The 16375-nt window shown below is 38.5% G+C and overlaps 1 protein-coding gene across 4 annotated transcripts in view; it reads left to right on the forward strand.

Moving 5' to 3' along the window:
- The window catches only part of FER (FER tyrosine kinase), a 213106-nt gene that overhangs the window by 100874 nt on the left and 95857 nt on the right, over positions 1–16375 (forward strand). For 3 of the 4 annotated variants that reach the window (XM_088129770.1, XM_088129772.1, XM_088129771.1), the window contains exon 14: positions 10217–10273. The exons of the other annotated variant lie outside the window; for it this stretch is intronic. In XM_088129770.1, coding sequence (XP_087985896.1) covers positions 10217–10273 — 57 coding nt within the window. The remainder of the gene's footprint in view (positions 1–10216; positions 10274–16375) is intronic. 4 annotated transcript variants of the gene reach the window in all.

Genomic DNA, 16375 nt, shown 5'->3' on the forward strand with positions numbered 1-16375 from the left:
TATCTTCTTTCCCTTTTGAGTTGAACATCTTCAGTAATATAATGTGAAGACTCTCTTGAGATAACAGGATTAAATGTTTATTAGAAGAAGGGTTTCAAAACAATTGTAGTTCACACTGAATTTTACCACAGTTTGGCTGAAATACAGTCAGGACCAGAAATATTGGAATAAGGATAACTGTTTTGGCATTTGGCCTCTGTACCCCACCACACTGAAGTTGAAAGGAAACACACCCAGATGGGAGCGAAGTCAGGACTTTCAGCTGTAATTCAAGGGGTTTGACAAAAGTGGGGCACTAACGATTCAGAAAGTACAGCCAGTGGCATGCACACAGACCCATCATTGGTGGTGCATAAGTAAGAGAATGAATGGCTAACAAGCAGCTGCATGGCCAGGTGTGGCCTGTTTCCTGGGTACCCCATGATCAATCAAGCAGATAAAAGGCCTGGAGGTGGTTCTGAGTGTTACATTTGCATTTGGTAGCTGTTCACTGGAACTCTCAACATGAGGTCCAAAGAGGTGTCCATGTGAGTGAAGGAGGCCATGATTAGGCTGAGAAAACAAAATAAAACCATCAGAGAGATAGCAAAAACATTGGGAGTGGCCAATACAACAGATTGAAGCATCCTGAAAAAGAAGGAATTAACTGGCAAGCTCAACAACAGCAAAAAGCCTGGAAGACCATGGAAGACAGCTAAAGTGGATGACCGCAGAATTCTGCTCATGGTGAAGAGGAACCCTTTCACAACATCTAGCCAGGTCAAGAACGCTCTTGAGGAGTTAGGCATATCATTGTCAACATCTACAGTCAAGAGACAGCTTTATGAATGTAAATACAAAGGCTTCACAACAAGGTGCAAATCACTGATAACGCTCAAGAACAGAAAGGCCAGATTAGATTTTGCCAGCAAACACCTAAAAAAGCCTGCCCAGTTCTGTAATAAGATTCTTTGGACTGATGAAACCAAGATTAACTTGCACCAGAATGATGGGAAAAGAAAACTATGGAGAAGGAAATGCTCATGATCCAAAGCATACCACATCATCTGTCAAACATAGTAGAGGCAGTGTTATGGCATGGGCATGTATGGCTGCCAATGGAACCGGGTCACTGGTGTTTATTGATGACCTGACTGCTGATAAAAGCAGCAGGGTAAATTCTGAAGTGGATAGGGCTATACTTTCTGCTCAGATTCAGCCAAATGCTGCCAAACTGATAGGACGCTGCTTCATATTGCAGATGGATAATGACCCAAAACATATAACGAAAGCTACCCAAGAGTTTCTCAAGGCAAAGAAGTGGGACGTTCTTCAATGGCCAAGTCAGTCACCTGATCTCAACCCAATAGAGTATGCTTTTCACTTACTGAAGACAAAACTGAAGGCAGAAAGACCCACAAACAAGCAGCAGCTGAAGGCAGCTGCAGTAAAGGCCTGGCAAAGCATCTCAAGAGAGGAAACTCAGCATTTGGTCATGTCCATGGGTTCCAGACTTTAGGCAGTCATTGACTGCAAAGGATTTTCATCCAGGTATTAAAGGCGATCCTTATGTTTGTCATGATGTTGGTTTATTCCATTACTTATGAGCCACCAACGGTGTGTGTGTATGCCACTGGCTGTACTTCCTGAATCGTTAGTGCCCCACTTTTGTCAACCTCCTTGAATTACAGCTGAAAGTCCTGATTTCACTCCTACCTGGGTGTGTTTCCTTTCAACTTCAATGTGGTGGTGTACAGAGGCCAAATGCCAAAACAGTTATCCTTATTCCAATATTTCTGGTTCTGACTGTATATGCAACTAAAATGCATCATGCTACAGATTAACATCAAACTAATTCATTAATGGCATTGGTGGCAACTTTGCTAGAATAAATATGTAATGATAACAGTCATTATGATTGGAGAGGCTAGCTATGTGAACTTGGTGAGATGTGATATATGATGCCTGGATTAGAGGGAACAGATGCAAGTAACTAGACCAGCCTTTCTCAACCTTTTGACCCTGGAGGAGCCCTTGAAATATTTTATAGGCCTCAGGGAACACCTGCACATTCAAGCTCAAATATAGGCCAGAAGTTACACATTTATTATATTTGTTTCATGTGTAGGCCTGTATATGTGCATTAATAGTGTTCTTAAAACTAAAAATAAAGAATGAAACTTACCTCTTTAATGTGAAACCTGCGCTTGTTTTTTGCTGCACTAATTCTCAATTCTGGGCCAAACTTGAGATAAGCACATATAGATTTCATCTTCAACTGAAATAAGACGATTTCTGTCTTTGCTTTTGATGCTTGTTAAGTAACAAAAAGCTTGCTCACACATGTAAGAAGTTGAAAACTGCAGCAAAATGTTCAGTGTCTTCCTATGAATGGCAGGATACTCTTCTTTCACAGAAATCCAGAACTTATCCATGGGCAGATCAGTGACTTTCATCTTAAGTTTATGACCAGACCACAGCTCACAAAGTTTTTCCTCTTCCTTCAAAGTGAAGTTCTCCGGCTGAGCAGAAGATGCAAAGAAAGGAACCCTCTCCCAGTGATAAGTTTGTATTGAAAGGGCGGGAAAGTACTGATCAATTTTGTTCTGCAGTACTTCCAGGTGGTTTTCAATTAGATTTGAGACTTTTTGGTATCCTTCCTCTCAACCCGAGCAGCAGTGGAAACATTTCAATATTTCCTTTTGCAACATGATATTCCAAACATTCAGTTTTCTTTTAAATCCAAGAATCCTGTCACTTGAAGTCAAAACATTTTCTCCAGTGCCTTACAGAGACTTGTTCAGCTGACTCATGTGATGAAAAATGTCTGCTAAGTGTGCTTAGTGGTTTCTCCAACCATTCTCCACCTTCAAAGCACTCAGCAAAATGTGGAATAGGATTTTCTTGAAAATACTCTTGCGATTCTGCCTTCAGCTCAAACACCGTGCTGAGAACTCTTCCTCTGCTGAGCCACCATATTTCTGTGTGTAACAGGAGACTTATGTGCTCTTTGTCCAGGTTTTTACAGTTTTAAAACATTCTTGAGTGACGTGGTCTTTGTTTAATAAAATTAACCATTTTTGTAGCATCATCCAGAACTTTTTTCATTTAATCTCCAAGAATTTTTGACACCATCATTTCTCTGTGAAGAAAGCAGTGTGTTGTGACAACATCAGGATTTTCTTTTGTTACAAGAGAAACGAAACCTCTCATGGAGCCAACTATTAATGAAGCACCATCAGTACAGATGCCAATACAGTTGTTCCAAGACAGACTTTTTGTTTCCGGATATAAAGACAAAACATTAAATACATCTTGGCCTTTGCATGTTTCATATAATTCTTTGTAGCAGAAAAAGTTTCCTTGAATTTCACCATCATTTACAAATCTTACAAATGCCGTAACATAACTTTGGTGAAATCTGTTGACTCATCAACTTGGATTAGAAAAGCTGCTTTTCTTCAGTTTATCACGCAAAAGCTCTTCATCATGTGACATGTCATCAATACGCCAATTTATTGTACTGTTTGACAGCGGAACCTTTTCAATTTCTTGTACTGCATCTGGTCATAGTGTTTTTCCCACTATTATTTTACATGCTGGCATCATTATTTTCTCACCAAAAGCATGACTTTTACTTTGCTGTGTAATAGGTTCTGCTACAAAATAACTTGCTTCTTAGGCTTTTTCATTGACTGTCATTTTATTAACAAAAGCTTTACTTCGTTTGTTCTGTGATTCCAATAGCTGTTTAAAATAATCAGAACTTTTACTTGTCATATGGCTGTGAAATATAGTTAAGTGTCTTTTGAATTTTGCTGGAACCTTTGCTGCATTTGTAAGTTGTTTGCCACAGATGAGGCACAATGGAATAGGACAACTTGGATCACCAGTCCATGTAAAACCCATTGATAAATAGTTTTCATTGTAAAGACGGACTTTTTTTTAGTCCATTGATGTACCAGTGCAGGGAAATGCCTGAGAAGATTTAAATTCTTATAATTATCATCATTAAACTTATCAGTATTGCCATTTTAGAATCCTCCTCTTCTATCTCACACCTCCTCTTCAGAAATTGCCACATTGGACCCTCAGACGTGACTGAATAAGTGTGCATGAAATTTATTTAAAATAACAGGATAAAATAACTACAGGAAAACCGCAGGGAAAAAATGCGGGAGGGAGAGACTGACATCACAGACTAAGTTGGACAAGTCCATTAATTTCTTAAAAAATGCGCTTCTCCCTCCCCTTCCTGCAATATATTCCTCCCTTCCTGTAATATCGCGTTCACCTATTATCAACGGTCTCCCCTATCTTGTGTCAAAAATTAGGAATGAATTCAACCAAATAAACACAGTCCTACAGCACACTACCAGAGAGCTCAAAAAGAGTTGTAACTATATTTTTGTTTGGTCTCTGCTCATCACTGAGAACGTGCATTGCCCGAAATAATTTTTTAAATAAATCATCATCTCTCAGGGAACCCCTAGTGACTTCTTGTAGAACTCTAGGGTTCCATGGAACCCTGGTTGAGAAACCCTAATCTAGACTGTTTTGAGAGTGTATAAAATTGGATTAGCTGAAGAGCAGTTAGGAACTGGGTGGAAACTTTCACGATAAAGACCTCTATTGTAAGGTTTGCTCATCTCTGATTAATATATGTATCATTACTAGTACATGCCATTGGCTTTTATGTAGGATAGAGAATTCTTAAATATACCATCAACTTTTGCAAAGATATATTTGGCTTTTATCTGACGAAGGAATTATGTCTTAATTCAAATAAATATGCATGGAAAAAAAACTTGCAGAGAACCTGCCTTTTATCATTTTCTTTTCTTTCCATCCAAAGCCTCTCCAGAGTATTGGGAAAGCTACCTGAATAGTTTGGAGCACCAGAAACTACTGTGGATGTTTTTGCTCCATCTTTGGCAGCAAAAGGAGAAACAGTTCAGTTAATTGAGGGCTGATCCGCATGACTGGCTTGCTGTACCACAAGTATAGATCCCTGTTCATTTCTCAAGGGCAGGAACATGTTATCCTATATATCCCCAGCCCACCACAAAGGCAACTGCCATCTGTCTTCCTTCAGCATCCAAAGTAGTGTTTTCCAACTTGTGCTGGTTCAAAGAGTGCTGACCTGTTCATCTGCCATACTTCATCTCATGGTAGGCAAACACCTCCATTCCAATAGGAACACCCACTTCCCTCCAGTGTGAATCATTGCTGATTTCCACTGGCATTTTTTTAAACAGGTTCACCAGTGGAACATAAAAAACTTTTTTTAAAAAAATTAGCAAGTTCAAAATGAAGCAAGAAAACAGTGGATTTCTTTTTGTTTTTATGTTTTTGGTTTTTTTTAGCTGGAAAAAATTTATAAAAGAATTTACCAGCTTCCCTCTGGATGAAATAAGAGGAAGAACTGTGGTGGGTTTTTTCACCGGTCCTCGAAAGTCATGCCAAAGTGAAGGAAAGCATATGGTGCTTTCCTGATGTTAGGGGAATCCGTCAGTTAGAGGAGAGCATGAAGCCATCCCCCATGCCCAAAGTGGAGGGAAGGAGTGACATCTGGAAAGGGATTTTTAAAGCTGGCTTCATTTCTATCCAGGTGATTTGAGATAAGCAGCAGAAGGCTGCTATAAGGAAGGACTTTGAATCCTTCACCCCCATTTTCATGGCTTGTATTTCACTTGGTAAATCTCTATAACGAAGACTGCAGGTTTATTTTTTCCCACAGACTTCTTCATTTATCATTGCTCTTCCTACTATATTGCCATACATCTAGTTCACAACAAGCACAAATTTGGTTTTGTCTTTTATTCCTTGTTTTTTTGTTTGTTTTCAGTATTAAACAGCTAATAGTTTCATTCATAAATAGTTAAGACATAACACCAAACCGTAAGTCATGGTTCACAAGCTGTCATGCCCACATTCATATATTAAAGTGAACAAAAACCTCAAAATGATAATCTGCCTTTATGTAATATGTAAATCCAGCCACTCTGTTGTCCATTCATGTTTCCTTCCCTTTACAGTTTTCCAGTAGTTAATTTCCTCCTATTTTACTGGCAAAAATTTGTCATCTGTCTTGCCTTCCTTGCTTTTTCTTGTTGTGCTTCAGTAATAGTTATACTTTGAATAGAGGGGAGTTCTATAGAATGATGTCATAATTTTGTTCATTTACTACTAATTTGTACTTTTCATCCCATCCCATCCCATCCTTGAGCTAGTCTCTTGCCTTTCTAACAGCTGGTGTCCTCAATTAGCTACATGTTTCCCCATAACAAAAACTTGTTTCTGACCAGATGGAGGAATAAATTGTCTGACTAATGATGGACCATTGTTTGTGCTCTTCTGTTAACTTAGAATGTGCTAAATGAAAATTATAAGATCAGCATATGTTCAAACTTGTACTCAGTTCTGGGGTTCAAATAATATTTTGTGGCCATATTAAACATTTGAAAAATAAGCTTGGCAATATTGGCTTATGGAATGAAAGTAGAGAAACTGGAAACTGGAGAAAAATATCAAGTATGTAATATGTAGATGTTCTGAATTATTTCTAGAAATCATGATGGAAAAGGGATGTCATGTTGCCTTAGGATAGCATATGTACTCTTAAAGAAAAAAAAATCTACAATATAATTTTTGATACCTAAAATCAACTTATGCATATACAGGCATCTCATTCAATATAACTTATGGATAATTAAATTAATATATAGACCATTCATTTACTGTTGAAAATGATTTGAAAATATGCAGCAAAATTTCATATACAAATTTATTTATTTAAAATTTACATGGCTGTCTATCTTGTGAAACACAACCCTAGGCAGCTAACAGCAATAATAAAAATGCAACAATAAAATAATCCAGCAAGCAAACAAGAAAAACCCAGCACTCAATCAACAATATCTATCCAAGTATACAGTCTCCTGGGCTCCAATCTTGCTAGCCCAATGCCTGTGGGAAAAGCCAGCTGTTACTTTTTCCTAAGCCATTTAGAGTCCTATAGGTCAACATTAGAACTTTTTCTAAAAAGCATCTTGAGTATATTGCTGAGGAAGCTGAAGAGGTTTTTGCAAAGAAATATTATCTGGGACTGAAAATGTTGACTTTAACAAATGTGGAAAGCTTACATCATAAAACAATTGCATGAAAAGGCTTCAGAACAGCAGCAAAAATAATGACTAATGTACTAGTATAAAAAGTTTGTAATATCTTCTGACAGCTTATTTGATTGCAGTTTATAGTACAATTTTATTTAATTATTACTCTGAAGAATTATACATCAGATATATCTCTCATAAAGAAGTCTTCAAAATATCATCTTCCCATGCTTTTAAAACAAACATTTTAAGCTATTCAACATTGATTTAAATGTGGAAACACCTGAAACCTTACCATCTTTTATTCTAGCACTTGTTTTCTTCTTACATTTATAGATTTTTGTTTTCATCATGGCACTGGGCGTGGCTGCATTTGTTGATCAGGCTCTAAATGTGGGTAGTTTTTTGTATGTTATTGAGGGTTTGTGGTGATGGCAAGTAGCATGCTGGTGAAGTTTGCTAGGTTCTCCCCGGATCAGACTGCTGGATGGAACTGGTCCTTCCTGTTGGGATGCACCTAGAAACCTCTGGATATGGTCATCAGGTTTGGAATGGGTGTCATCAGTATACTGATAACACCCCCTTCTGTTGTTCCTTATCATTATAATTCACAGGAAGGCATTGGCACCCTTTAGCATTGTTTAAATTCAATAATTGATTGGATGAGGACTAAAATTAAATCCAGACAAAACAGCAATACTGTTGGTAATGAGAAAGCTGGACTCAAGGTAGAGGTGAAGCTTATTTTGGATAAAGTTGTTCTTTTCCCCAAAGAGTAGGTTCTTAGTATGGGACTGCTCCTTGGCCCCCAGTTGTTATTGAATTTACACATGAAGGCTATGGCAAGGAACATCTTTTTATAACTATGGTTAATATACTAACTTTGATTCTTCCTGAGCTAGTCTGACTTGGCCATTGTTATCTGTGCCTTGGTTACATCTTATATGGACTATTGCAATGTGCTTTATGTGGGGCTGCCCTTGAAAAATGTCCAGAAATTGTTGTCAGTGCAAAAATGACCAGATAACCTGTTGTCTGGTGCAAATTATTTAATTTTTTTATTTTATATATCAAATTTATATCACCGCCCAACTCCCCCACAAGGAGGGACTCTGGGTGGTTCACAACCAAACAATTTATAATCAATAAAAACATAAATAATACAGTATAAAATACAATTATTAAATATAATAAAATCCAAGCGATGGTGATTGTCAGGCCTAGCCCAAGGAACTCCAAGAGACAATGCAAAATCAGTTCAGCTATGTTTATTGGCTACAATCTCTAGCAAGAATCTTCCCAGACTGAAACCCCAGCTCCCAAGTCAGCCAGCCGCAACAGTGTGAATTCCTCAGGGAGGTGCCAATCCCATCCTCTTGTAGTGATAATATTTCAGCCTGTGACCAGATAATATCGGTCAAAGGTAAGACTAGGGAACCAGCCATCCCCAAAACTGACTATTCCCAAGTTATGTATTTGACAAGATGCACCAATTGCCAGTTACTCACCAGGCACAATTTAAGACACTAGTGTTGACCTTTAACACTCTTAGTGGTTTAGGACCTAACTGTCTGAGGAACCATCTCTGCTGCTTTTAACCTATCAAGTTATTTAGATCACCAGGAGAGACCCATTTGGAGATTCCCCTGCTGCTAGAAGCTTGCTCATCTGTATATGGAAGAGGGCCTTTTCCTTTGTGCCTATGAAATCCATTTTCTAAGCAGGTACCCTTGCCCCCCTACTCTCCTAGCATTTAGGAAAAAATGGCAGAAATCTCTCTCTTTCACCAAGTGTTTAATTATTGCTTGAACTGACCTTCAAGTTGCTAATTTTAATTTTGCTCTGATTTTAATTATATAGCAGAATGTCAGGATTTCAATTAGATAAATATCACAAATAGAAATTAAATTAATAGGAATTGAAAGAAACCATCAGAAGACTGGGAAATGAGTAATGAACATATTTATCTACTGTAATTCCTTATCAATGATTGAAGAAATGCTATTTTTTTTCTTTTTAAAGAATTGGGATAATAAATATTGCTAATATTGCTTCAAATCTTCCCAAAGTTGTTGCTTTAATTTGAGTGCCTTGATTTAGTATATCTCTAGGTTTGTCTACCGATTTTCCCTTAGTATTATTACTCCTTTATACCAGGAAGCATATATTCAGTGAGAAGTCTTCTCAAGGATACCTAATAAAGACCTTGTGTTATTCTTCTGCTTCATGCAAATTACCTTATTCCCTCCTGATAGCAAGTGACTTTGAAACAAGACTGCTGTTTTTAATCCTAACAGTATCTGCTTCTCTGCAGTGTATTTAATTAAAACCAGGTAGCCTGTCCTGATGAGATGTTCAATGTAGGGGCAGCTCTTTAAGAATCTTACCCCAGAAAACTGTCTTGTCCACATACCAGCTGCTGAAAGTTGAATAGGATGTTGATATTGCATCCAGAGTTAATTCTGCCATTTACTTGTTATACAATTTAAAACTGAATACTTCAGATTTTTTAAAAATAATATTTCCCCAGGACCTCATATAAGAATTGATTCTGGTTTTTCCAGTGCAGGTTGCTTCAGTGCTAGCTATGAATGTGAAGACAGCCTTTCCTTGTTTATTTATACAATTTATATTTTCATGGTCTGATCTATAAGAGAAATTTCAGTAAAGATACATAGCTAAAAATATAGAAGCAACTTTAAGATAACAATAAAATCAAAAGTTCTTTTAGGCAGGTAGGTTTTTACTTAACTCTTTCTAGCAGTGTGAATTTTTGTATGGACTAAAATGTACATAAAATCTTTAAAATGCTTTTTGAGTAAAATTTATTGAAAGGGCTCTTTGAAACGTTTACGTCAAGTACATATAGCAATTGCAAGCATATAGTCAGTCCTTGAGTATTATAAACATTTGGCCTTTTTATGTGTAATATGGTAAAGTTTTTTATGTTGTTCTCAGTAATCTTGGGTTAGGAATTTTTTAGGAACCATCTTCCTCTTGAAGTTGATTAAAAGTTCTCTGTATGTACTTGTCTGGTTTAACTGAATCATATTTCTGTAAGAAATCCAGTGATATAAATAAGACTTATTGACTTTTTAAAAACTTAATGTTTATTGCTACAGGATAAAAAATGGATTCTCAATCATGAAGATGTCACTCTGGGAGAATTACTTGGCAAAGTAAGTAATTATCAAAACGGTGGGGAAAACCCTAAATATTAAACCTTATTGGGAAGCACCTTCTTCTTTCAAGATATAGTGGTTATTAAGCCTTCTCAATTCATGATAGAACATCTGTTTTAGCTTATGCTCCAATGTGTCTCTTTGATTTGGGGTCTTTGCAGAATATCAGCTACAACAGTGAGAAGTCAGGAGGAATCAAGCAAGACAGGACTGTAGGGATTCACAGTAGATTTGAGCGTAGATCATTGAGGGCAATATGTGGTCTACTTATTACCACAGTTCTACATCTGTGAACCATAGATCTTAATAAGATATTGTTATGAGGTACACTGAGGTAGAATGTTAATATCAATTTTGATTTACATTCATTGAAATTAATGATTGAGAATTTATTTGCTTGCTTGCCTTACTGAATTTCTATGTCACTCCAGTCAATTCTGACCAACTGATTTTCATCAGTTCATTGCCAGATTTCTCTAGTTTGAGGGAAAGATAATGTTTAATCTCATTTTGCTAACATTTTATTATTAAATCTCACCAGTTAGTTCCAGTAGTGCATTTTAAAAGTTTATTGATTCTAATGCAAGTTTTAATGCAATCTCCCAACTGAAATAAGTGAAGTTTAACTTTAATAATAAAACTTAGTGAGATACTACATTTAATTTTTAATGAAGATTATGCAGAATCAGAATAATAACAACCAACTTTACAAGCTTATTTGATTTACAAGTTTCCTGTTATCTGTTCCTTTACTGGGTTTATATTCTTCTTTTTACTTTTGTGTAGTTATTTCTTCTATTTGTTTACTGTTTCTTTCTCACCATTCAGCAGCCAATACATTTTTGCTCAAAGCCAGCTCAATAGACAATTTTAATAAATAATAAAAATATTTGCTATAAATTTACAGATTTATGAGATGCTCAAATAAATAGTTGGGACTTAGGGAAAAATGATAAAACCGCTTTATTTGATTAATAAATATGTCTCCCTCATTTAGAGAGAAGGAGCACACAGCTAAGGGAAGCTAAATTTGCTGCATCTTCCTTGATTTCTTATTTTGAGTCCTAATATTTGTACTAGATAGAGGTTAAGGGAAATGTTAGGAGGGAAACATGAGAAAGGAAGTAGGCATAACAAGATAAAAAAGGATATGGACAATTTCCTTCCCTGGCATGTTTCCTGTTTTTTTTTCAGGAAACATACAGTACTGTGCAAAAGTTTTAGGCAGGTATGAAAAAATGCTGTAAAGTAAGAATGCTTTCAAAAATATCTATTGTAATTGTTTATGTTTATCAATTTACAAGATGCAAAGTGAGAAAACAAAAGAGAAATCTAAATCAAATCAATATTTGGTGTGACTACCCTTTGGCTTCAAACCAGCATCAATTCTTACACTTGCACACATTGTACACTTGCACAAAGTCAGGGATCTTGTAGGATTAGAGTCAGGTATATGATTAACCAATTATACCAAGCAGGTCCTAATGATCATCAATTTCATATAGGTTGAAACACAGTCATTAACTGAAACAGAAACAGTTGTGTGGGAGGCTTAAAACTTGGTGAGGAACAGCCAAACTCTGCTACTAAGGTGAGGTTGTGGAAGACAGTTTCATGTCACAGGTCATACACCATGGCAAGACTGAGCACAGCAACAAGACACAAGGAAGTTATACTGCATCAGCAAGGTCTCTCCCAGGCAAAAATGTCAAAGCAGACTGGGGTTTCAAGATGTGCTGTTCAAGCTCTTTTGAAGAAGCACAAAGAAACGGGCAACATTAAGGACCGTAGACTCAGTGGTCGGCCAATGGCAGATGGAAGACACATCATGCTTACTTCCCTTTGACATCGGAAGATGTCCAGCAGTGCCATCAGCACAGAACTGGGGGAAACCAGTGGGACCCAGGTACACCCATCTACTGTCTGGAGAAGTCTGGCCAGAAGTGGTCTTCATGGAAGAATTGCGGCCAAAAAGCCATACCTCCAACATGAAAACAAGGCTAAGCGACTCAACTATGCATGAAAACATAGGAACTGCGGTACAGAAAAAAGGCAGCAGGTGCTCTAGACTGATGAGTCAAAATCTGAAATATTTGGCTGTAGCAGGATGCAGTTTGTTCGTGGAAGGGCTGGAGAGCGGTACAATAATGAGTGTCTGCAGGGCACAGTGAAGCATGGTGGAGGTTCCTTGCAAGCTTGGGGCTGCATTTCTGCAAATGGAGTTGGAGATTTGGTCAGGATCAATGGTGTCCTCAATGCTTAGAAATACAGGCAGATACTTATCCATCATGCCATACCATCAGGGAGGCGTGTGATTAGCCTCAAATTTATTCTGCAGCAGGACAACAACCCCAAACATACAGCCAATGTCATTAGGAACTCTCTTCAGCATAAAGAAGAACAAGGAGTCTTGGAAGTGATGGTTTGGCCCCCACAGAGCCCTGATCTCAACATCATCTGTCTGGGATTACATGAAGAGACAGAAGGATTTGAGGCAACCCATATCCACAGCCCCCTTCATGGATCACTGCCTTGTCGTGGTGAAAGGGCTTGCGTAACTCAGTGAAGCCATGAGCTATACCGTGCAGGGCCACCTAAGACGGACAGGTCATGACAGAGAGTTCTGACAAAATGTGGTCAACTGCAGAAGGAAATGGCAACCCACTCCAGTATCCTTGCCAAGAAAACCCCATGGACAATGTTAAAAGGCTAAAAGATATGACGCCGGAAGATGAGCCCCTCAGGTCGGAAGGTGTCCAATATGCTACTGGGGAAGAGCGGAGGGCAATTGCAAGTAGCTCCAGAAAGAGTGAAGCGGCTGGGCCAGAGCCGAAAGGACATTCAGCTGTGGATGTATCTGAAAGCAAAAAGAAGGTCCAATGCTGTAAAGAACAATATTGTATAGGTACCAGGAATGTAAGATCTATGAACCAAGGCAAGCTGGATGTGGTCAAACATGAGATGACAAGATTGAACATTGACATCTTGGGAATCGGCGAACTGAAATGGACGGGAATGGGTGAATTTAATTCGGGTGACCATTATATCTGCTACTGTGGTCAAGAAACCCTTAGAAGAAATGGAGTTGCATTCATAGTCAATAAGAGAGTGGGAAAGGCAGTAATGGAGTACAACCTCAAAAACGACAGAATGATCTCAGTGTGTATCCAAGGCAAACCATTCAATATCACAGTCATCCAAGCCTATCCCCCAACCACTGATGCTGAAGAAGCTGAAGTTGACCGGTTCTATGAAGACCTACAACACCTTCTAGAACTAGCACCAAAAAAAGATGTCCTTTTCATCATAGGGGATTGGAATGCTAAAGTAGGAAGTCAAGGAGTAATCGGAATAACAGGCAAGTTTGGCCTTGGAGTACAAAATGAAGCAGGGCAAAGGCTAATAGAGTTCTGTCAAGAGAACAAGCTAGTCATAGCAAACACTCTTTTCCAACAACACAAGAGACGACTCTATACATGGACATCACCATATGGTCAATACCGAAACCAGATTGATTATATACTTTGCAGCCAAAGATGGAGAAGCTCTATACAGACAGCAAAAACAAGACCAGGAGCTGACTGTGGCTCAGATCATGAGCTTCTTACTGCAAAATTTAGGCTTAAATTGAAGAATGTAGGGAAAACCACTAGACCACTCAGGTATGACTTAGATCATATTCCTTGTGAATACACAGTGAAGGTGATGAATAGATTTAGAGGATTAGATTTGGTAGACAGAGTGCCTGAAGATTGTACAGGAGGCAGCAACTAAAACCATCCCAAAGAAAAAGAAATGCAAGAAAGCAAAATGGCTGTCTGATGAGGCTTTACAAATAGCTGTGGAAAGAAGGAATGTGAAAAGCAAGGGTGAAAGGGAAAGATATAAGCAACTGAATGCAGATTTCCAGAGAATAGCAAGGAGAGATAAGAAGGCCTTCTTAAATGAACAATGCAAAGAAATCGAGGAAAACAATAGAATGGGGAAGACTAGAGATCTCTACAAGAAAATTGGAGATATGAAAGGAAAGTTTAGTGCAAAGATGGGCATGATAAAGGACAAAAAAGGCAGGGACCTAACAGAAGCAGAAGAGATTAAGAAGAGGTGGCAAGAATACACAGAAGAACTATACAAGAAAGATCTTAATGTCCCTGATGTCCATGCTGGTGTGATCACTGACCTTGAGCCAGACATCCTAGAGAGTGAAGTCAAGTGGGCCTTAGGAAGCATTGCTAACAACAAAGCTAGTGGAGATGACAGTATTCCAGATGAGTTATTTAAAATATTAAAAGATGATGGTGTTAAAGTGCTGCACTCAATATGCCAGGAAGTTTGGAAAACGCAACAGTGGCCACGGGATTGGAAAAGGTCAGTTTATGTTCCAATTCCAAAGAAGGGCAATGCCAAAGAATGCTCAAACTATTGCACAATTGCACTCATTTCACATGCTAGCAAGGTTATGCTCAAAATCCTACAAGCTAGGCTTCAGCAATACATGAACCGAGAACTACCGGATGTACAAGCTGGGTTTCGAAGAGGCAGAGGAACTAGAGATCAAATCGCCAACATTCGCTGGATCATGGAGAAAGCATAAGAGTTCCAGAAAAACATCTACTTCTGCTTCATTGACTATGCAAAAGCCTTTGATTGTGTGGATCACAACAAACTCTGGCAAATTCTTAAAGAGATGGGAGTACCAGACCACCTTACCTGTCTCCTGAGAAATCTGTATGCGGGCCAAGAAGCAACAGTTAGAACCAGTCATGGAACAACCGATTGGTTCAAAATAGGGAAAGGTGTACGACAAGGCTGTATACTGTCACCCTGCTTATTTAACCTATATGCAGAGTACATCATGAGAAATGTCAGGCTGGAAGAATCACAAGCCGGAATTAAGATTGTAGGGAGAATCATCAATAACCTCAGATATGCAGACGATACCACCCTAATGGCAGAAAGTGAAGAAGAACTAAAGAGCCTCTTGATGAGGGTGAAAGAGGAGAGTGCGAAAGCTGGCTTGAAACTCAACATTAAAAAAACTAAGATCATGGCATCTGGACCCATCAATTCCTGGCAAATAGAAAGGGTAGAAATGGAAGCAGTAACAGACTTCATTTATTTGGGCTCCAAGATCACCGCAGACGGAGACTGCAGCCATAAAATCAAAAGACACTTGCTCCTTGGGAGGAAAGCTATGGCAAACCTAGATAGCATATTAAAAAGCAGAGACGTCACCTTGCTGACAAAGATCCGCATAGTCAAAGCTATGGTTTTTCCAGTAGTAATGTATGGCTGTGAGAGCTGGACCATAAAGAAGGCTGAGCGCCGAAGAATTGATGCCTTTGAACTATGGTGCTGGAGAAGACTCTTGAGAGTCCCCTGGACTGCTAGGCGGTCAAACCAGTCAATCTTAAAGGAAATCAACCCTGATTGCTCATTGGAAGGATCGATAATGAAGCTCAAGCTCAGATACTTTGGTCACCTAATGCGAAGAGGGGACTCTTTGGAAAAGACCCTGATGCTGGGAAAGATTGAAGGCAAAAGGAGAAGAGGACGGCAGAGGATGAGATGGTTAGATAGCATCACTGAAGCAATGAGCATGAAACTGAGCAAACTCAGGGAAGCAGTGAAGGACAGGAAGGCTTGGCGCAATATGGTTCATGGGGTCATGAAGAGTCGGACACGACTTAACGACTAAACAACAACAACAAAAATATCCACAGCAGATCTGTGGTTAGTTCTCCAAGATGTTTGGAACCTGCCAAGTTCCTTCAAAAACTGTGCAAATGTACCTCGAAGAATTGATGTTGTTTTGAAGGCAAAGGGTGGTCACACCAAATATTGATTTGATTTGGATTTCTCTTCTGTTCGCTCGCTTTGCATTTTGTAAATTGATAAACAATTACAATATATGTTTTTGAAAGCATTCTTGCTTTACAGCATTTTTCACACCTGCCTAAAACTTTTATACAGTACTGTAAATCCTCTCCCCACTTTTTACACAATCAGGGCAGTCCCAAGTAGTCTGCTTGCTTTATTTATTAATCGAATGTATAAGGCAGCCCATCTATCCAGTGAAACTTTTTTTGTCTTAATGGT

This window comes from Python bivittatus, unplaced genomic scaffold, assembly GCF_059951505.1.
Source record: "Python bivittatus isolate LINGU-HERP-01145 unplaced genomic scaffold, Pbiv_v1 ctg000850_np1212, whole genome shotgun sequence".
In the NCBI taxonomy this organism is placed as follows: domain Eukaryota; kingdom Metazoa; phylum Chordata; class Lepidosauria; order Squamata; family Pythonidae; genus Python; species Python bivittatus.